This window comes from Plecotus auritus, assembly GCF_963455305.1.
Source record: "Plecotus auritus genome assembly, chromosome: 8".
NCBI lineage: Eukaryota > Metazoa > Chordata > Mammalia > Chiroptera > Vespertilionidae > Plecotus > Plecotus auritus.
In genome coordinates, this window is record NC_137782.1 from 159,457,091 (window position 1) to 159,479,189 (window position 22,099).

The window sequence follows — 22,099 nt, forward strand, 5'->3', positions numbered from 1 at the left end:
CTCAACTCCCTCGGGTCCTGCACTCAGCTTGCCTAAGGCAGCTGAGTTTGGTATCAAGCTCTCTCTTTGGAGCCCCGGCGGCACTCGGTTTCCCTCTTGTATCAATCTGTGCGCCTTTCTGATCCACTTCCCACCGCAGCACATTGCTGCGTGGCAGCAGCCAACAGATCTTTGTGTCCGCGCGCCTTCCACCCAGCACTGAGGAGAGTGCCTTGCACAGGCCTGAGAGTCAACAAACACTTGCTGAACTGGGCGATGTTGTAAGAGGCTATCAAGGAGGAGCTCGCGAAGAAAACACAAGAGTCAGAAATTATATGTAATTATCCCACCTCTACCAATACTCTAGGAAATGCCTTATGTGCACAAGGGCTCTTTTTGGTCATCTTCAAGCAGAAACGAACAACACTAGCAAATGAATGGGTGTTATAAGGGAGCACGTTTACGCTCAACAACGATTTTATTTTTCACAATTACAGTTGTTTACGGAAGAACGGGGTTGGTCACAAAGGAGTGAGCTTCCTGTCTCTACAAGGATTCAAGTACAGTCTAAGTCAGCCGAGGGCAAACTACGGCCCGCGGGCCGGATCTGGCCCGTTCGGCTGTTCTATCCGGCCCGCGGAGCCGAAAGAGCGGAGGGTTCTCTTGCTCTCCCCTCTGCTCCTTCACCAGCAGCAGTGTTAACATGGCAACGTCGGGAAACACGGCTGCAGCTCCTTCTTCTGAGTGGGCGGATTTATATCTGCCCATTCAGTAGAAGGAACAACCTCTCCATCTTCCAGAGGCTCCTTGTAATGCCCGCGGACAGACGCGTCCCCCACATCACCCTGGGAATGCGTAGACACGTTATCGTGGTGATGTAGGGAGACACGCCCCTGGAGAGCACAGTATCAGAGCATTAGCTAAAAAGGAGACCAACAACACTGTTCCCACTGAAGTTGATGTTTTAAAGACCAAAAACCTTCCAACCCAGTCTACATTGCCATCTACATCTACATCCCGGGCATAATTTGGAAGTTGTACTAAAGAAAATGTCTAATTTACTGTTTACACATTTTGTTCTTTTCTATTTGTTTTAGTTTTAAATTATTTTATTATATTTAAGTTTAATTTGAAAGGCTTTTGTACCTTTCCTTTGTTAGGCAATTTTATTTTGCCTTTGCCATCTTCAATATAAGGTATGTTATTGTGCTATGATTCCTCCATTTTTTGAAGTTTCAAATTATAATAATTAGTGTTTACATTCTTCTTGTTAAAATGTTTGAAATGAATAAAACTATTGAAATAAAAAAAAAAGACTGTACCTTTTTATGTAATGATGTTTACTTTGAATTTATATTAGTTCACACAAACACTCCATCCATGCTTTTGTTCCGGCCCTCCAGTCCAGTTTAAGAACCCATTGTGGCCCTCGAGTCAAAAAGTTTGCCCACCCCTGGTCTAAGTGGCCAGTGACAGAGGTGCCTGGAGGATTCCTGGGCTGGAATGAGGATAGGGTGGCTCGATGAAATGACTGACTTCCCAGATCCTTTGCAATTAGGGTTCTAAGCCGTCAGCTTCCCGTTGTCAGGACACCCACTGAGGATGACAGGCACGTTCTGTCATGTTACAACGCCTACAATCAGTTCCCTGAAACCTCACCCCATGTCACTCAGACAGGCACTAATATATCATGTAACCCTGAACTTGGGCAACAATAAAAAATCAAAGAAGCTGCCTGGTTGAGCATTGACCTATGAACCAGGAGGTCAGGGTTCCATTCCCAGTTAGGGCACATGATCCCCAGTAGGGGGCGTGCAAGAGGCAGCCTATCAATGATGCTCTCTCATCTCTCTTTCCCTCTCCCTTCCTCTCTGAAATCAATAAAAATGTATTTTTTTAAAGTATGTTGCCTTACATCCTCTGTAGTTGCAGGTATTTATGTGGGCAAATACTAAAAAAGAAAAGAGAAGCTAAGCTGAGATCATATTTTGTTTGGTAACTTTAAGCAAAAAGTTCTGTGATACGAGATAAAAAGCAAAATGAGTAACATTCAAGCAAAAGAAAGTCAGCACTGTCTTCTTTTCAAGCCACGATTTTGTCATCACACTTTCAAAAACCAGCTCCTCCTCTGAGACAGAGGTGGTCGCTATGAGAATCTGAGAATGTAGACCTTTGTGTTTGTGAGAGATGAGCAAATGCCGGTGCTCTCCAAGAGGGAGGGTGGCCTTCGACAGCCTCGATGCAGTTCACGTGGTGACAAATTCTTCATGGAAAACTCTTAGGTGCACCTTTTAGTATGTGTCACCCAAAGGCTTATCAGTATGTCTCCCACCCAGACGAAAAGGCTGCACAGACAGGTAGAATCATGATACCACACTGAGTCATAAAAATTACTAATGAAACCTAGAACTTTCTCCACACGCAGCTCTGCCTTGTGGTGCTATGAATCAGTCAAGGTCACCTTCGGATCACTCCCAGACACGTATTCCTCCAACCGTCTGTAGAACACCCATCCAAAAGGGTACTTAAGAAGCCTGTATGAAAAGCACCCCAATTCGTGAAAATGTGGTCAATGACCCAGATCATTCTTCATGTAAACAAACAGTAAATATAAGCAAACAGTAAAGAATAATAGGGTCCATCCCAACAGGGTTAAGCTTTGGGAAACTCACTCCGTGTGTTTCTAAGTGAAATTTTTTAAGTGGAACTTCATGAGAACTTTATAGAAAAGCTACTGAAACTGAAATCACACTAAAAAGTAACCCTATACTTTGTCTCCATATAAATATTCATCACTGGGTTGAAACCTGAGCATGAAATGTAAGTTCTAGAAGAGCTCCCGTCCCGAAGAATGCCCAGCGCTCCTGACAGTCCACAGCAGACACGAGAGACCGTGCGCTAATTGGCTGGACTATCTGTCAGCGGCACGTGCACAGGCTATGGGTGGGCGCAATGAGCATCGGGTCAATAAAGCAGCTCTCAAATGGTGAGACGCAGGACTTACACTTGGTGGTCAATATTCATCCTTGGAAATTCACAGTAGCTCACCCTTAACCTACTGCTAGATTAATGTTTCTTAACAAAGGCTCCCACAGTTTTCTTTTGCACTGAGCTTTGCCAATTATGCAGCCAATGTGGTGCTGATATGACCATTCGACCCCCTCGGTCCAGCGACGCCTGAAGCCAGCATAAACCTGAGGCCTCCCAGACATCTGGCAATAAACAGCCTCTTTTTCTTTAGCCAGTCTGTGTCTCCTTCACTTACCACCAAAGCATCCTGCCTAACACAAACTCGGGATCCACCCCTCTCCCACCACACCGTACAGACACCCACTCCACCCAGCCCTGGCTGCCTCTGCGTTATCCTCAGTCAATACATCTCCTCTCTCATCTTAAGAGACGTAGCTGATCCTCTGCCGGCTGCTGAGTCTGAATTTCCCTCATAAATATACGAGTAGACGATTCAACATCAATCTTCTGTTTCTAAGACTCAACTAATTGACCCAACAAGGTCAGAAAGACATGAAAGATTCATTCATTCATTGATTCAAAAAATACTTACTGAGTTCGTACCATGTAGTAGGCACAGGATATATAAAAGGAACCTTTTTGTACCTGACCGGCGTGGCTCAGTGGTTGAGCGTTGACCTATGAACCAGGAGGTCACAGTTCGATTCCTAGTCAGGACACATACCAGGGTTGCGGGCTCGATCCACAGTGTGGGACATGCAGGAGGCAGAGGATCAATGATTCTCTCTCATCATTGATGTTTTTATCTCTCTTTCCCTCTCCCTTCCTCTCTGAAATCCATAAATTTTTTAAAGAACCTTTTGCACCTGCAACTGATAGCAGAAACCACCTCAGAAAGCCTCCGATGAGCTATGTCCTTCCTTCAGAAACACGGGGGCTGTCAGCTCCACAGAGCAGCGTCTTAATCGTCTCCTTGGCCCACAGCACAGTGCCTTCTATACAGCCGGCACCTCATCAAAAGTTAGGGAATTGAAATGACATACACATAGATAACTGAGCTATAAAAACGGTAGCATTTTTGTGTTTGCCCACACTGGCTGAATGAGTGAGAACTAAAGTTTTGTAAAGCATTTCCTCAAATTTGAGTACCACTGTCTAAGACGGTAGCCTTGTCTACGCGGTATTTAAACATTTGGAGGCTTCCTCAAAGTAAAATGCAGTCCTGGCCAGGTGACTCAGTTTGTTAAAGTGTTGTCTCATGCACCAAAAGGTTGTGGATTCCATTCCAGGTCAGGGCACATACCTAGGTTGCGGGTTCAATTCTCAGTTGGGGAGTATTCAGGAGGCAACCAATCAATGTCTCTCTCTCTCTCTCTCTCTCTCTCTCTCTCTCTCTCCTCTCTCTCTCTCTCTCTAAAACTCAATAAAAACATATCCTCAGGTGAGGATTAAAAAAATTATAACATGCAGCCATTTGGAAATTGCTATTTACTTACATTGGGAAAAAAGGCACAATATTTACTTTTACCAAGGTATACGTAGTAACACAATAACTGGTTATTTAAATAAGCTCCCCCCCAAAAAAATTCTTTCTAATTGGAGAGGAACAGGCATTTTTAAAAGACCTAATACTTCTTCAGTACTCAGGTAAAAAAAAGATACATGATGGGGAAAATAGTCTGTTTCACAGAATAAGCAAACTCCTTCAGCTCTTTCTACCAAGACTCCTCGTCTTAGAACGAGCCATTCTTTTCCTCGATACGCAGCTAATAAAAGTGTGTGTCATTGCCGAAATTCTTCGCTGGGCCACTTCCAAACATCTGATGCATTCCTCCCGCGACGTCCAGGACTGAGTCAGCAGGACCCCGAGGAATGGCGAGCAGCGCTGCCTCGTCCCTGGGTCTGAACTTCCTCATCTCCGCACGAGAAAGCCTCGCTCCTGCCAACGCGGAGGGCATGTTCTGGACCAGAGCTGGCTCCTCATTTCACTTCGAACGTATTTTGGAAACGAGCAATGGCACCTGCCTCTACAACAAAATGGCACACTCGCTCCTGTTGCTTTTATTAACTTTGTAAGACCTTTCCCATCCTTCCTCCCTTTGGCATCTCTTATTCTGGTAACCCAATTTAACCCCGGGGCCTGGAGCTTCAGGGTGAATGGGTCAGCTGGCTGCTTGTGAAAACGAGAGGGTCGTGGGGCACCCCTGGGGTTCCAATCCGGTAGGTCTGGGGTGGGGCCCCCACAGCCTGCATTTGTTACACATCCCACAGGGGGGGCTCTGATTCACAGGAGGTCTGAGCACCACACCTTGACACCTGCAGCTTTAATGAATCTGAAGAAGTGTGATCTGAGCATCTACCACGTTAAAGAATAGAAGAGGACTAGGAAGGCCCAAAGATACAAGACTCACATTCACTGGGGGGCAGAATGGCTTCTCTGGTCCCCTCAGTGAGCGTGCCAAATGCGACGTGCGGTAACATGCACGCGGCACCTGCTCAGAATACGAGGTTCCCATCAGAGACTGCAGAACCGCCCCATTCCATCGGGAAGGGGGAGAAAGCTGAGCTTCTAGCCCCCAAGGCTTGGAGCCCAAAGGAGCCCATTTCCCTGCACCCTGCTTCCCTCTACACATGAACAAGGGTGGGGGGCGTAAAAGGAGAGGAGATGGATTGGGCCAGAGCGCACTTCTCAAACTCCAGCTGCCAGGGGCTTGTTACAACAGAGTGCTGGGCCCAGGCCCAGTTTCTGACTCGGGAGGTCTAAGGTCGGGCCCAGGAATTGGCATTTCTAACAAGCCCCTGGCCCACGGACCACACCTGGAGAACCATGAGGTCTGTGAAACGCCGTTAAAGCAGTCTGCGTTATAGGACAAAATGGGCCATTTTAACAGTCAAAACTGAGCATTTAAAGCTGTTCGACGGGAAGGTTTGCTAATATTCATTCTCTCATAACAAAGGGAACTGCTTAACGACATAATCTCAGTCCACGGATTCAAATGAATTTCAGCTGGCCTCTCCCTCAGAAACAACAGTGACTTGTAATGCTTATGAATCAAGAAAACCTACTGAGGGTCTATTGTATGCACAGTAATGCTGTGTAGGCCAACTTTCTGGTGGATAAAATGGAAAACAAAAGCAGGGTCCCTGCCTTTAATTTACTAATAACCTGTATTATTTCACCTCCGGTTACTAAAATACTCTGGTCTAACTTAACCGTTTCACATCCACTGTAAGAAACAGATCTCTCTAGAAAAACAAAGGTTTCTCGTCTTTGCCTGCACTCTACTTTTATGAGAATAATACAAATCGCAGTGGAGGCATGGGGGGGTTAAAGGGAGATTTAGGTATTTTTGCTTATTTTCAAACCCACTTCCAGAAGGTGCCCCAAGAAACCATAACCCGTCGGTGAACAGGACAGTCAATAAAGACCTGAGACCCAAGCTCTGTAACCCCCGCCATGCCACGGAAACACACCAAGGGGTCTACGGTTCAAGACCAGACCCGTAGCCAACAAGTTTCAGAGAAACTTTTCACAAACTGAAAAACGTTCACGAAAAAGCCAGAAAAATTTTACCAGTAACATCACCTGATGCTTACATGGCCCTGTGGGGGAAGCTTTCTCATGAGCCACATTTTATTTAATATTTACTACAATATGGGAGGCTAGCCAACGGGTGCCCCGTGACACACACAGGAGCAGAATCGCCCGGAGATGGTGAGTGGCTGCCAAGGCACCCAGCACAGGCCATCATTGCATCTACCTCTTCCCTCGGGCCCACCCTCAATCTGTAAATTAGACTGCGGGGTGGGGGGGGCGGGCAGGGGGAGTGCGGGGGTGTTACAGCAGTCAAATGTATTCCACAACTTCTGCACTCTCACTTGGACACATTCTAACGGCTCTCTGTGAATTTTCTATGGTGACCAGAGCGGGACTGTCCTCTTCGGGTTTTAAAGGGTTAAATATTCCATTGTGCAGTTAGTGCCATGTGAGGATCCCCACAAATTTGCCTTTTAACACAGCTGTGACCAGAGACTTTTCTTTTCTTAACCCTCAAGCTTTCACCCTGAGTCTGTCTGTGACCCTGATGTGAGTGTCCCCTATCTGCCAGAGCTCCACAGAGGCTTGGGGGTGTGGGGGTGTGGGTGGGGGAAGGGGGTCCAATCAGCAAAGGGCTAGGCTGGCGGTCAGGGCACAACCCAGGTGGTCTGACTATGACAATAATTTGTTGTGGTCCTGAGCACTTTACTGTTCTATATGGAGTTTTTCTCATCCATAAAAAATAGCAATAAAAGTAATTGAATGAATTTTCTATTTAAAACATTCTTTTCCCAGGCCTCCAAAGAAGTGCTGAAAAATACCAATTCCTTCATCATAAATCCACTTGCATTTCCAAGTCCCCTTTATCGTCTTATTTATGGCCTTACATCACCTGCAAGACTGACTAGGGGCCCTGCCCTGTCTCCCTTCTCACTAATACTCCAGTCCTACCTACAAACCAGTAATGCTCACTCCTGGCCCCTGCATGGGACCCGTTCCCACCCCGGGCCTTTGTGCTAGCTTTTCTCCTGGCCTAAAAGACTCTTCCTCCAGACCCCTTCGTATCACACAGGTCTCATGTCCCTTCCCTACAGAGACCGTCCCTGACCATGCTCCCTCCTCCAGCCCCATCCCTCTCTAACCTATCACCTGCTTTATTTTCTTCAATGCTTAACACCTCCGTGTGCCTGTACCTGGTACACATGGGCTCAGTGAAAATGCAACAAATAAACCCATCCATCCATCCATTCATTCCATAAAGTCTATGTGCACTTGCCAGATACTGAGGGTAAAAGATGGCTGAGTGTACGCCCCACTCGCACAGAGCTCACAAGCTCACACACACACACACACACACACACACACACACACAGACTGTGACACGATGTAAACAGTGTTAGGAGGCAAGAGGACGTGTATGCCTGATAGCCACAATAATTACTTGAATGAGGTTGAGTAATGAATGGTGCTCGCCCATCCATTTTATTTAGGTTTTGAAATGTCTCAGAAGAATTCAATACTTGAGCTGCTTGAAACTTCCCAGTTAATGGCAAAGGCAGAAAAGTGCCCCACTCTTGAATCAATGTAGCCAATAATTCATTAAGGTGAGGTGGTATGTCTTAGCTGGTTTAAACAGCTTTTACCGCGAAATTTATTTTGAAGATTTTCATTATTAACTAGCCACTTGATGTGGTGTTAAAATAAAATATATATGGGTGAAAGGCCGGAGACTCTACTTTTTTTAAATATATTTTATTGATTTTTTACAGAAAGGAAGGGAGAGAGAGAGAGAGAGAGTTAGAAACATCGATGAGAGAAAAACATCAGTCAGCTGCCTCCTGCACACCCCCTACTGGGGATGTGCCCACAACCAAGGTACATGCCCTTGACCGGAATCAAACCTGGGACCTTTGAGTCCTCAGGCCAACGCTCTATCCACAGAGCCAAACTGGTTAGGGCTACTTTTAATTTACAGTAACGATGATAAAATTAAGTTCCTGCAAGACTGCAAGTGAGACTGGAATTGTTTGGTAACCCTACAAGAAATATAGACATTTTTAAGTGTATAAAGACAGAAGAGCCTTATTATGTTTTTTCCTTATTATATTACCCTATTTTCCTCCAGTGGCTTTTTACTAGTTACATCCTCCCTCCCTTAATTTATTCCCAAAACACCTCTGAAGGTTCCCCTCCAGCCACTGTGTCCTCACTTCTGAATAACTGATTTCACCCGTTCAGAAAAGTTGACCGCATCAACTGTGGATAGCAACACCTCCCTTCAATTGGTCTTCCCATCCATCAACCAAATCCATCTTACCTCGGGCCCAGCAGAACCGAAGGCACGTATTCAAAAACCAGCCCATCCATCTCCTAATTTACAAAACACAACATTTCGCAAACTGTTTACTTACATCCCTGCCAACAATATTACTCAAATGTGGTGGAGTGGAAAAGCCACAGGGAATGGTGCAGTTGGCCGAGAGCAGTATTTGGGGATCTAAAATTACAGGGGGGAAATCATACCACATTCATTTTACTTAGTCCCAAATCTCTATCAGATGATGTTGAGCAGAGAGATTCTAAAATTGGCAGGAAGAAAGGAAAAGTTGTCTTAAAGTGTGGGCCATGCCAGGGCAGCCTTCAGAGAAAGAGCAGGAGGAAAGAGCATAAGGTGCTGCGCCCTTGAAAAGCTGTCAGAATCGCAGTGTCTGCTGGGCAGGGATAACCACCCAGAGAAAAGAGGGGAAAGAAAACCACGTGGAAATGATTGCCAAAAGGTGAGGTCAACAAAGGAAATGGAATTCTTCGTGTAGGATTTAGAGGACAGTGTTTACAACACAACAGAATCAGACGTGCTAGGTCAATTCCATTTTAGTCAATTCAGTTACCATTGGACCATGGCAAGGAACCCAGATACTTAAAATTACACAAAGAAAATGCTGCTCCCCAGGAGACCCACACTGATGGGGAGGCAGGTACCTCTCCCACCTGGTCCAGCCCTACGCAGAGCCAAGTCAGAGTGAAATCAGTGCGCGGGAGGTGGGGACAAGGAGAGAGCACCATGATTTTCCCCAGGGGATCTGAGAAAATCAAAGAGGGGTGTGTAGAAGGCTGGGGCACCCAGGAGGGGGCGAGCCTAAGCAGAGTGGGAGCCCCTGAGAGTTCAAATATCCTCTCCTATATTACTTCATGCGGGACCCCAACAAGCCTCTGAATCACAGTGCAGACCATGTTATTCCCGTGCTGTGAATGGGGTCACCTGGCCTTGCCCCACGTCTCACAGTCCAGTGGGCTGTGCCTACCAGAAATGTTCAATCCTGCATAATAAGGAAGGCAAATGACTAGGTGCGCATGGGCATAAACAGATAAATACAGCTGTGATGTCTTTTTCCATAAGTACCAAAACAACCAATTTGTGCCACACCAACCAATTATGTACTATTTTCTCTCCACTAACAAGACAGGAAACTTCATTAGGAAAACACGCATTTAGAGCAAGATAAGACCATAGTCTCTCCCTTATCTATAAATCATTGTGCTTAATTACCACTTCTGGGAGCTTTTAAAAACACGACCCTGTTGGATCTATTATTTTCTGTTTTTGTGGACTTAAAATATCTTGTAATTAAAAATAGAATATTTAGTGGAAAAAACCACTCAGTGTGTTCCAAAGCATTTCAACCTTTTTAAAAGCCATTTTATTTAAGCTCATCCCTATCACTAACAATTTTGAAATTTTCTAACTCTTGTAAAAACATATTTATCATACACTCAACTAACTAAAGAAAAACTGGAGGAAATAACCTGATATGCTACAATCTTCGTATCTACTATTCTAAAGTGAGCTGAACTAATATTTAGAGGACCCCCGCCTTGAGAAGTGTCTGAGTTGTTAAGCGTTGGCCTTGGCCCTTAAATTCCCAAACAAAGGGTCCTAAATATTGCCCAGCTAGAGGGTTCCTTCTGAATCAGCTTCTCAAAATGGGGGCCACCCTCATCAGCGTCCCCTGGGTGCTTGTGAAAAGCCCCAGAGACTCTGATTCCATACAGCACTTTAACAAACACCTGCAATGACCAGCTGCACATGCACGGTGAAGAACCACACATCTAGAACCTCTTAAAACAGACCGAGTCATATGGCCAGAGTCATAACCACAATCAAAGGAGCCAGTTCCCGGCCACAGCAGCCAGAGCTCCTGTGTTGGGGAAGAAGCCCACGACTCCACAGTCGCAGCCTGTGTGGGAAGGGCCACCAAGCCTGCGCCCACTCGTCCGTGGGCTGCTGCTGGGGAATTGCCCAGTGTCCCCGCGGTGACCCACCTCCAAGTACCCCACCTCTCAAGTCCATGTGCACAGAATCTATGGACTTGTGTTCTGAGTTGAATTGTGCCCTCAAAAAAGAAAGATATGGCCTAACCGGTTTGGCTCAGTGGATAGCGTCGGCCTGCAGATTGAAAGGTCCCAGGTTCGATTCCGGTCAAGGGCATGTACCTGGGTTGCAGGCACATCCCCAGTAGGGGGCGTGCAGGAGGCAGCTGATCGATGTTTCTAACTATCCCTCTCTCTTCCTCTCTGTAAAAAATCAATAAAATATATTAAAAAAAAAAAAAAGATATGTTGGAGTCCTGACGCCCGGTACCTTAGTATGTGACCTTAGTTGAACCTTATTTGGACACAGGATCTTTATAGAGGTGATCCGGTTAAAATGAGGTCATTAGAAGGAACCCTAATTCAATATGACTGGTGTCTTTATAGAATAGGGAACGTGTGGACACAGAGACAGACACACAGAGGGGGAGGATGATGTAAAGAGACACAGGAAGAAGACAGTCTCCTACAAGAAGAGAGGCCTGGAGCAGATCCCTCCCGCACAGCCTCAGGAGGAACCCACCCTGTTGACACCTTGATTTTGGACTTCTAGCCTCCAGATCTCTGAGACAGTGACCGTCTGCTGTTCTCAGCACCAGGCCGTGGCACTTCGCTATGGTAGGCCTATACGTCACCCAGCTTGGGAAATCACAAAAGAAACTGAGGCAGTGAAAGCCAATCCAAGCCAGGGCTGTCCGGATAGGAGCTAAGAAGACCAAGACCTCAAGAGAAAATATGGCAGCACTAGACGTCCAGGCAGGCAAGGGCAGTGGAAAGAACCAGGAACCAAGAGCCACAAGGCCTGGGGTGGGGTGTGAGCTCTGCCTCCTCTTTGTAAAGGGGGTGATAAGTCATGCCTGCCTCACTGAGCCCCACGGCGTGTGAAGGTGAAGAAAATGCTCTCAGTGCTCCGGGAAGCAAGGCAAAAGCCACCCTCACCCCATCAGGGCTCCCTCCGTCTGTGCTCTCGCCCTGGCTGGTGGAGGCTGGAAGAGCGGAGACACAGTCCTAGCACTCCACGTCACCCCGTCCATTGCTAGGAAGGCCTTGGAAGCAAAATCTGCATTTTTAGGAAAATTTCATCCGAGCTCCCAAACATGTTTGAGTATGTTTGGAATATCCAAGACAACAAATGACAGGGTCAAAAACAGCAAGCTCCTGTGGTTGCCGAAGTCTGCTTCCTAAGGGCCCGGGGCTCACTGGGCAGAGAAACGTTGAATAGCAGGCCAGGCAGGGCGGACGGCGGTGTGTCCAGGTGGCCCCGGGGCCAGGGGAGGGCTTCCCTACGAAGCTTCAAGTACTATCACAACGCAGAATTTATGGCCCCTAAATGTTTGTTTTAACTAGCGTGGAGAACACATATTTGACCCAGTGTGAACTTGACCTCTGGGTCCCTCTCCCTTCGCCAGGCTGTCTGTGCAGCGGGACCATATTCTCCAGCGGGGCCTCCCACCCGGCTCCCAGCACTGGGGCCAGGGCAGCCCTCCCAGCAGTTGCCATGGCAAACCTCACTGCAGATCTACAGGCAAAGCGGCTGTCGATGGCCATAGCAGGCACATGAAAAATGTGTAATCGCTCTGGGCCTGGCTCCCGAGCTCAGCGAGCACAACCCTGAGCCAAAAGGGCCAGGAGACAGCCTGAAAGTCCCCTCGGTCACCCGGAACCCGGCCGCATCGCACCCTCCCGGCCGATGCCATCGGCTGCAGCACCGCTGAGCACCGAGGGTACACATACCTCTGTCCCCTCGGCACATAAAGAAGGAGCACGTCTAGGTTTGGGTTTCCTTTTTCCAAAGCAGCGTGGGCTGAATGCCAATGGAAAAGCAATGGAATATCGATTTTTCTATTTCTTGCTAAGGAGAGAACAAGTCACTTGCTGTGCATGAGCTAAGTGAGTAGAAACAGACCCTGTCCTCCCCACAGCTGGCTGCGTTTCTCCTCTATTCATAGAATGTGGCACATGGTAAAAGCGAAACAGATCTCTGTTAAGTAAATGAAAGAACCATCCATGCCTTTGCCGAGGGCCTGCCATGTGCCGGGCCCTCTGCCACCTTCCCCCTTCCGCCCCCTCATCCTGCCAGCCGGCCTCACCCTCATCTCCCCTTTATTCTTTGTGGTGTCCATTCCTACGTCCAGTCTTCTCTTTAAAGCCAAGCCCACTGGCAATGTCTCTCTCTGGCCCACATTTACCCTAAAAGGGGGACAAACAAATTGAAAGAACCCTTATAGGCAGTGGGTTCCGTTTGGACAGAGGGGGGAAAAAATGAAAAAATGGGGAGAGGCAAAAACATGAATGCCCCACTCAAAAGACAGAGTTTGTAAGCTACAAAGCCCTCCTCGAAATGTTAACGCTCTGGAAAGAGGGAAAATGTGGCACTATCTCTTTTACCCAAAACTGATACCATTATCAGCAGTCACTTCCTATTAATAACTAGAACGCCATATCTGGTGCTGCGATTTCAACTTCTGGAGCTCCACACACAAAGGGCGTCTGGAACGCCACCATTAACATGCAATCGGGCGTCCCTACGGAGAGACTGGGCAGCTATAACCCCCGGGACCACCTCTGTGGATGCACACATCCATTCTCTGCCCCTGTGGGCCTGCCGCCGGCTTGTGTCACATCTCTCTCTCTGATCGGAGATTTAAGGGTCACTAAATCTTCAGTCTTTAGAAGCATTTGCCTGTGGTCCATTCAAATTCAGTTTCAATCAACTTAAAACAATCCAGGCTGTCTGGAAGGGGCACCTTATTTTCTTCACTGGATTAAGCAAAGGAAACAACATCAACACATCCAATCTCTTAGGCAGAAATACTTTTTGCATCCATTGGATATGACCTGGAATTCTTTAACTGGAGCCTTTCAATTATCCTCAAAATACAGTGACAAGGAGGAGGCATCCTGGGTGATACAAATGAATGAGCATGCATGTTTTATGATTGCTCTATTAAGGAGGAACTTCATGTGGGCATGCCATTGGGGTTTTTGGGGTGTGTGTATGTGTGTGTGTTGTATTTTAAGTGTAATAAATCATACCCAAGTGTACCTGTTCAGTGAGAGAGGAAGGAGACCACAAGTCAATTTCTGTTGCAATATCAATGCCACTAGTATTTCCTGAAGTGGTTATAGTCACAAAAACTAGTGTCAGGATTTTTTCCATTCAATTTATGAATACCTTAGGGGAGTGTTTTCCCCTCAGCAAGCTTGTGGACAGGAGACCTAGAGACACAGAAATAATCCAATAGTTAGTCTCTTTTAGAGTTCTTTTAAAATAACTCGTTCTGGGGTCCAGAACAACCCAAAGTGCTTTATTTCTTTTTTTCTTGGTAATCAAAGCCAGACAAGAATGGGAATGACTGGCTTTTTCTTTTGTTCTTTTTTTTTTTTTTTCATCTTTATTGAGGTATAATTGACAAATAAAAATTGTATATATTTAAGGTGTATGCCATTGTTTTGATATGTTGTGAAATAATCGCTACAATTAAGCTAATTAACATACTCATCACCTCACATACTTAGTGTGTCTTTTTTGTGGTGAGGACTCTTTAAGACCTACCCTCTGAGCAAATTCCAGGTCTACTCCACAGTATTGTTAACTACTGTCACATCGCGGGGCATTGGGTCTCCAGAACTTACCCATTTACTCATCCCCCCCAACCCTAAATTACTTTAAAAGGAAAACCATGCCAAGGGCGAGTGCTGGGAACCTCACACAGGGAATGAAGAGAGAGAACCAAGTCAGAGGGACATGAGACAGGATTTACTTGGCTTGATCCAATAATAAACTCTGAGAATCCTTCTGGTCTCGTCAAGGTTTTCACATCCATCCTCTTTCACCTTCATTCCTGCAATAATCCTACAAAGTAGGCACGTTTTTGGCAGTCATTTCAGGCTGGGAAATTGGGTTAGAGAGGTCAAATGAGTTCCCCAAGGCCACACAGTTAGTGAAGGCTTGAGGTTCTGAACTCAGTCTTCTTTCTAAACCAAGGGTTTTTCCTAGCGTCACACTGCTCAGCCGTGGACACAAGTTTCCAGCATCAGTGGTCACCCCCGCTGTTCCATCTAAAAGCAAAAGGCTCCTTCATCTTCCCAGCTAAGCGAGACACACACAAGGCAAGTCCGCGGTTGAAACAGATCCATCTAGTAGATACATCACTTTGAATTGAGCACTGACCTACCCCAGAATCATCTTTAAAGACAATTATTGCTGAGAGGTCTTGTGGTTTAGGTTTCTAGCAGTTGGGCCTGAGTTAATTGGTCGGGTGGGGCAGGAAGGATCATCTTTTGAGGGAAAGGGATGTTGCATTGCTTAGATCATAGCGCTACCCAAGGGCTACATTCCAGGATCTGGAAGGATACCTTCAGCCGACAGCCAGAAGCATTTGTTGTTGGTCTTGTGATACTACATTAGTGGAGCGACTTCTTCTGGAAGCCTGCAGGAACTGTCCAACCCTAGCTTCTCAGCGACACACCCCGCTAAACCTAGGCACACACATGCCCTTTCCTCTCTCACCTGGAGAAGCAGAAAGCCATGTGGAGATTCCTCAAGATCTGGATGTGCTCCTTCTAGAGCATCTTTGGGTCTTCTAAAATGTCTTTAGGTCCCCAAATCCTCAGACAACCTGAGAATGGGGGACTACTTCTTTTCAGAGAGGGCACTTAATTGCAACATTTGCCAAGCCAACGTCTCAAAGTCTTGATGCATTCTCTCCAACAGGCAGCGAGCGGCACCCACCCATCCTCTCTAAAACCCTGCTCTGCATTTTTCATCTTTACACAGTAATATCCCACCGCAATGGTGCTCTCATGGATGGGTTGTCTCCGTGTTTTAGGCAACCACGTCACATCAGGTTCTGAGCAGGAGTTACTGAAGGGAGTAAAGGGTGTGTAATTTGACCTGAGCAACTGTAAATTCAGGAAAATATTGGTGCACTATTGTTAAGTGCACTCTAAGAAGTGACAAGTTATGACTTAATCTCAAATGCCTACAACCCTGAGCATTTCTGATCTAGTGGTTTAAGTTCAATAGGTGAGTTCACATCTGCCACTACTCCTTGATCACAGGCAAATCCTAACCCACCTGAACACTCCCTTTTACAAAATTAAAGCTACCGTGCCAAAGTCCTCCTGTTACTCTCAAGGACTGAAGGCATTTTTCAACAAACAAGTTCACCAGGATGACTGTACGAGGATATTTAAAATCTCATCCACCAGTATTTTAAAACCCAAACCATACACAAGACAAACTGCTAAATCTGACTTGTTATGCTGAATACTAATAAGCAGCTGAAACTTTGGACGATTCCAGTCCACATGGTTATGGCTCAAGCGCTCTGTAGAGAATACCCAAGAACGCTTCACTTTCTCTGAGTGGAAATAAAATGTCTCTATTTCCAATGAACACGAGACAGAAGCAACTTGTCAAGAAGAGCCTCAAAACATGCTTCACCTTAATCCTTAACTTTATGATGCGCAGGGGAATATTTCCAGACCTAACTGCATCATTAATCTATTCATCTAAAACACTGCTAAGCGTGAGTATTAACTGCAGGAAACCCCGCCCGTCCAACAGCCAGGCCTCAAGGATTCTGGTTGCTGTTTTCAGAAAGCTTTAAAAACTACGGATGCTTTGCCCAGCTGGTGTGGCTCAGTGGTTGAGCATTGACCTATGAACCAGGAGGTCATGGTTCGATTGCTGGTCAGGGCACATGCCGGAGTTGTGGGCTCGATCCCCAGTGTGGGGGGTGGAGGAGGCAGCTGATCAACGATTCTCTCTCATCATTGATGTTTCTATCTCTCCCTCTCCCTTCCTCTCTGAAATAAATAAAAATATATTTTTTAAAAAACTACTATGGTTTTATTCTAAAATAGGGCCCTCTACTTCCCATTCCCCTTCTGCCATCATGTTAAGGAATGTTTTTCATTTGTTGACATCCATGTCTCAATTAATTGTATTGCACCTGCCACATGGCACATCCTCCAACAGGAATTTTTTGCTTCACTCCTGATTCACAGGTGTGACCAAGTGATTAACACCTGAGCTGAGGGCAGAGGAGTCTTGGCTGCGTGGTTCTGGACAACAGCCTGCTGCTGGCATTGATACCAACGTTACCAGGGCCCAGCCCTTCCCGGATGGTAATGGAGGCTGCAGATAATGGGGTGAATTGTACTCCAGACACCAACGTATCCAGGACAGCATCGGCCCCTTTCACGTGCCCCTGTCGGATCGCCCAGTGAGAAGAGCCCCACTCTGCCTCCCGTGCAGGGCCGCTGTGAGCATGGAGACTTACGTTTGGTGCACCTCTGGGAGCCAGGGGCCTTACTCCAGCCGTGGCAGCACTGCCCTCCACAGACATTGACCCTGAAACAAAGCAAGACTCCTGAGTCCGGGGGTTGCAGCACTCTCTTCCAGAGAACCCAACCTTCTAGGGGGTTCCCACAAGCCCAGCATCCTGCTTCCATATTCCTCTGGCTTCCAGAGAGTCCTCACGGGTGTCCAGGATGCGACCCAAAGATGCCCAGTTAGAAGGGTGAGGACCTAGGATCAGGAAAGGGTGGGAGAACCAGGAAGCCAGCATGCCCTAGGGCTAGACAGAAGGAGACGAGGAGTCCAAATAAGTGGTTTCCTTAACCCCAAAGTAGAGCTAAAGGTATTTTGTATGTTATCCGCACCCACATTTTAAACTGAACCCGAGTTTTAGAGAAAAGTGTCCAAACAAGGAGGGGTGAGATCACAATGCTTGGAACCACCCTTGAAGAAAAACGCCAAATAATCAAAACCACTTTCCCCCCCACACACCCCAATCTGTGATGAATGGCGAGGGGAGCTGGGAGAATGTTTAAGAGCCCCCAATAACAGAAACTTTTCAACAGAAAATTCTGTCGCTGCTAAGACACAGGTGCAGAAAGATCCAATCCCAGAATTTCGAGGATGCTGATCATTTCTAGACTACAGAACGGGAACCAAAACTTTTTTTTTTTCATTAGCGAGAGAAAAATATTAAAACTGTGTTGCAAGAAGTTTAACTGATGCTGAGGGATCAAGTGGTAGTGACTTCATGTTTACGCCCAACCTCTAGGAGTAGCTGGGTTCTCGCACAGGAGGTTACGCCCCAGGCAGAAATGCCTTTTGTGTTTATCCGCAGCTCAGTAACAATGCACTCGGGGTTTATCTGGGTACAGTTCCCTGGTTCCCCGCACTCCGCTCTTCCCGCCGCGCTCCCGCTCCTGGGCAGGCGGAGGCGAGCGGGAAGCAGAAAGCGGACCCACTGTGCACGCCACCCGCGGCCGCGGGGGCGCCGAGTGGCCCTGACCCCGGTCCGGTGTGGGCGGCGCGCGAGGAGGGAGGCAGGGAGGGGTGTGGGCTTACCCCTGCAGCTGCTGCTTCTGGTGAACCTTTAGCCTCGAGCCCCCGCCGCTCTGCGTCTCCTGCGACACTTTGGGTCGCACGACTTGCCTGCCTTGTTTGGCGAACGGGACTGCCGCCGGGTGCCCGCCGGGCTTGGGGTGGAGCTGCCCGCCGGAGCCCCCGGGACGCGCCGGCTCCGGCGGTGGCGGTGGTGGTGGCGGCTGGAGCCCCTGCAGGGCCGCGCCACCGGGCTGGCTCGTGCGCCGAGTCCGCTCGGAGGGGACCCCCGGGGAGGCGCGGCTGGGGGCTCCCGCGCCCGCGGAGCTGCGGCTGTACCTGGCGTTGAGCGCGACGTTGAAGGTCCGCGGGAGCGGGGGCCCGCCCAGGGGCAAGGCGCCCGCAGCCAGGCCGGGGCCCGGGCGCACCACGTACGTGATCCTCCGTACCCGGCCGTGTGCGGACGTCGCGAGCAGCCCTGCCCAGAGCAGGAGCCCCCACCTGAGCCAGGCCCCCGCCATCGCGGCCCCAGCCGGCACCCCGACCCCCGCCCCCAGCCGCGCGGCTCGCCCGGTGCGGCCGCCTGCACACGCTCAGCTCCCCCGAGAGCTGCGGAGAGCCCGGGCCAGGCGGGAGGAGGCACACTCGGTTACGGGAGAGGAAGTTCTGCGGGCGGGCGCCTGAGCAGCCCCAGACCCCAGCAGAGAGCGGCGGAGAGGAGGGGTGGGCGTGGGGGTGGGGAGCGGGAAGCCCGGGTGGGGAGGGGCGAGGGCGGCGGGCTGCGCAAGGTGAGGGTCCCCGGCCGAGCCGCTGTGCAGGGGGCGCCGCGCCGGGGAGTCGGCGAGGGCGGGCGTGAGCGCGGGACGCTCGGGCGGCAGCCCCGCTGCAAAGTGTTTAAAAAGTTTCTCTGGCCGTGGAACCCTGTGTCAGACCTGAACAGCCAATCTCCGGCAGACGTGACGTCAGGCAGCAAGTCCTAATTGGGGAACGCGTGCGATGAGCCCGAGAACGCCGCACCCTCCACATCCACGCCGATCGTTCCTGTGCGTTGGCCAGGCCGGGGCCCCCCTCCCGTGTCCCGGGGAAGGACAAAGGACTCCTCGAAGTCCCTGAACGGTCTTGCCTTCTGGGCGCCCCACAGGGGTGCTTTGATATGGTTTGGAAGGCATTCCCAGGCATTTTCTTACGGGTGTTTGCTCGGATACTTGCTGCGGGGATTGGATTGAAATGCCAGATAGGGCCCCAGAAAGGACTGCTCGGGGTGCGCCTATCTGAAGATCCGAGAGCGTTTCGATGGCTGCGGGATAGCGAGCTCCGCGCGCCGCGCCAGGCTCTGGGTCCGCAGCTTCTGGTACCCGGCTCCTCGCTTGGCCGGTACAAGAGCACAGCAAGAGCAGCAGGGGGCGCCCGCGGAGACAGAGAAGCCCGCAACGCAAATTCACCCCAAGGCAGCCCTGCGCTCGGTGAACAGGATAGAAATACTAAGTTTAGGATTCATGACAACCCCAAGCCATTATTAGTACTCTTTAAAGTCAGATCACTTCCCTGGGGCTCTATCGGAAAGGAAAGAATCGCTCACGAGCAGTGCCCCACAATCACATTAGGGGAGATGCAGAATGTTCCAGAGTACAGAGTCAATGGGGGTCATAGTGCTCTCTAGGGAAAACCATGACATAATGGCATATTTACTTCTGGCATTTGAATTGAAAACAATGTCTCCAGCAGGACTACTCTGTTTATTACATGAATGCAATAGAAAGTCCTTGGTTGTAGCAGTGTTTTCTAAAAAGCCATCTAACTAAAAATAATAGTTTCCAAGGCTTTGGTTGTTCTTGTTCATATTTATTTGTGGCTTAATGTTGTGTTGTCTGCCTGCATTGGCTAGTAGACGATTGGTAGCAGGTGACAGTGGCTCAAAAAGAATTAATGGAAATAATTTTTAAACTGAAGAAACTTAATCCACTAATCTATTTTTTCTGTGCGTTTGAAGGAAGACCTTCAGTATTTGATTTGGCGGGAAAGGGCCTCCGTCCATCTGCTTAAACACCAGTTTCATGTGAGAACACTCCCTGAGAGCCACTGTCCTAGAATAATAGCCTTGTGCTGGAGGGAGAGACCTGAGCAGTGCTAACACTGCAGTGAATTAGCTGTAAGACCACTGGCAGCTCACTTCTCTGAACTTCAACTTCCTCCTCCATAACACAAAGAAGCTGGATTAAAAGTTCCTTCCAGCCCTAACAGGATCGGTGAGGTCACTCCAGGTCAGCCTCTGAGCAAAAGGCAACCAGCTGAGAAGATTGGGAAGAGATCAACCAATGAACTCATGTGCTTATGTTCATAATCCATGGACACAGATGGTAGAGTGGTGAGGGCTTGAGGGGGAAGGAGGATTGGAGAGGGCAATGGGGAGAAAAAGGTTCATATGTAGTACTTTCAACAATAAAGATTTATTTTAAAAAGGGGGGGGGAGGGTCAAAAAGCTGTACTGTAGGAAGGACACACACCCAAGCTTATCACTATCCAAGCACCTACTGTGCTGGCGAGCACAGAGGCTGACCCTCTGACGAAACATCTCACAAGGCACAGCCCCTTTGCCCTATCTGGCAAGATGTAAAGAAATGAGAGCTTTCAAGAAAGATAAACCACAACTGAATAAAGCAAAACTTTGCGTTAACAATGTTCAATTCAAAAGGCAGGACCTGATTTGTACAATACCAATGTCCAGTACAACCTTTGTCATCTCCTGGAAGATTCACAACATCTAGGGAAAACATTTCCTACCTGCAACTCAAGTCAATTGAGTTTTGACCTCGCAGATAGAATTATATAGCAGCCACTGAAATGGATGTGGTAATGGAGAGTCTCTAGATCAGCCTTGGGCAAACTACGGCCCGCGGGCCGGATCCGGCTGTTCTATCCGGTTCTCTTGCTCTCCCCTCCGCTCCTTTACTTTGAATTTATATTAGTTCACACAAACACTCCATCCATGCTTTTGTTCCGGCCCTCCGGTCCAGTTTAAGAACCCATTGTGGCCCTCGAGTCAAAAAGTTTGCCCACCCCTGCTCTAGATGCACTAACTCCATTCTGAAGAGTCGGAACAGGAGAGCAGAGGTGTCACAGGTGAAAGCTCAGAAAATAGTTAAGGACAGCATCACCAAAGGACCAGCCTTTAGTGCAATGGTGGGCGGGCTGTTCTTGTGGGGCACTCACAGAGCCTAGATGGACCACATACATCAAAGCCTCTTTCAGTCCATGAGAGGTAGCTGCCTGCAGAGACAGAATGTGGGCCGGGAGCCATCAGTCTGGGCCCTAGCGCTCTGCTTCACTTCCTGTAGGAACGTGGGCATGTCAAGTCGTCTCACCTCTCTGGGTCTCAGTTTCCAGAGAGCCTGGGGGTCAACCCAAGGTCCTTGCCTTGGGGAGACCAATGACTTGGATTCGCCATGGCTCTGTGGCTCTGCAGAAGAATGTTTTCTACTGTTCAAGCTTCCTTCCTCTGGACCCACAGCAACACAGAGGTGGGCATTCCGCCCCAATCTTCAACCTGCTTACAACTTGCCTCAGGATTTGGCGATATCACAGTCAAATCATCTGTGAGACAAAACCACAGGAAGACTCTCTGGTGTGAATGTTCATCTCATCCCCGAAGGGCCCATACCATTTTGTATACATGTGTGTACACACAACCATGAATGTGGCAATGCCCACATAAGTAAGCAGCCCCTCTCTAGTGCAGAAACTCTAGCAAAGTCATAGTTTTGCCCATAAATCTCGTTATTTATGTACCTAGCAAGATAATCCTTGGAAAATGTGTCATGCACCCTCTGTACTATCTTAGGAGATGGTTACTCATCTAAAACACTGAACTCACTATCATTCCAAGAGTGAAAGCCCGGTTT

General features: G+C 48.3%; 1 protein-coding gene across 4 annotated transcripts in view; it reads right to left on the reverse strand.

Moving 5' to 3' along the window:
* LTBP1 (latent transforming growth factor beta binding protein 1) overlaps positions 1-18,721 on the reverse strand; it is a gene marked incomplete at its 5' end in the record, with an annotated part of 356,935 nt that extends 338,214 nt beyond the window's left edge. For all 4 annotated transcript variants that reach the window (XM_080684179.1, XM_080684177.1, XM_080684178.1 and 1 more), the window contains 2 exons: positions 17,146-17,216; positions 18,225-18,721. In XM_080684179.1, coding sequence (XP_080540305.1) covers positions 17,146-17,216; positions 18,225-18,721 — 568 coding nt within the window. The remainder of the gene's footprint in view (positions 1-17,145; positions 17,217-18,224) is intronic.
* Between the last annotated feature and the right edge of the window lie 3,378 nt (positions 18,722-22,099).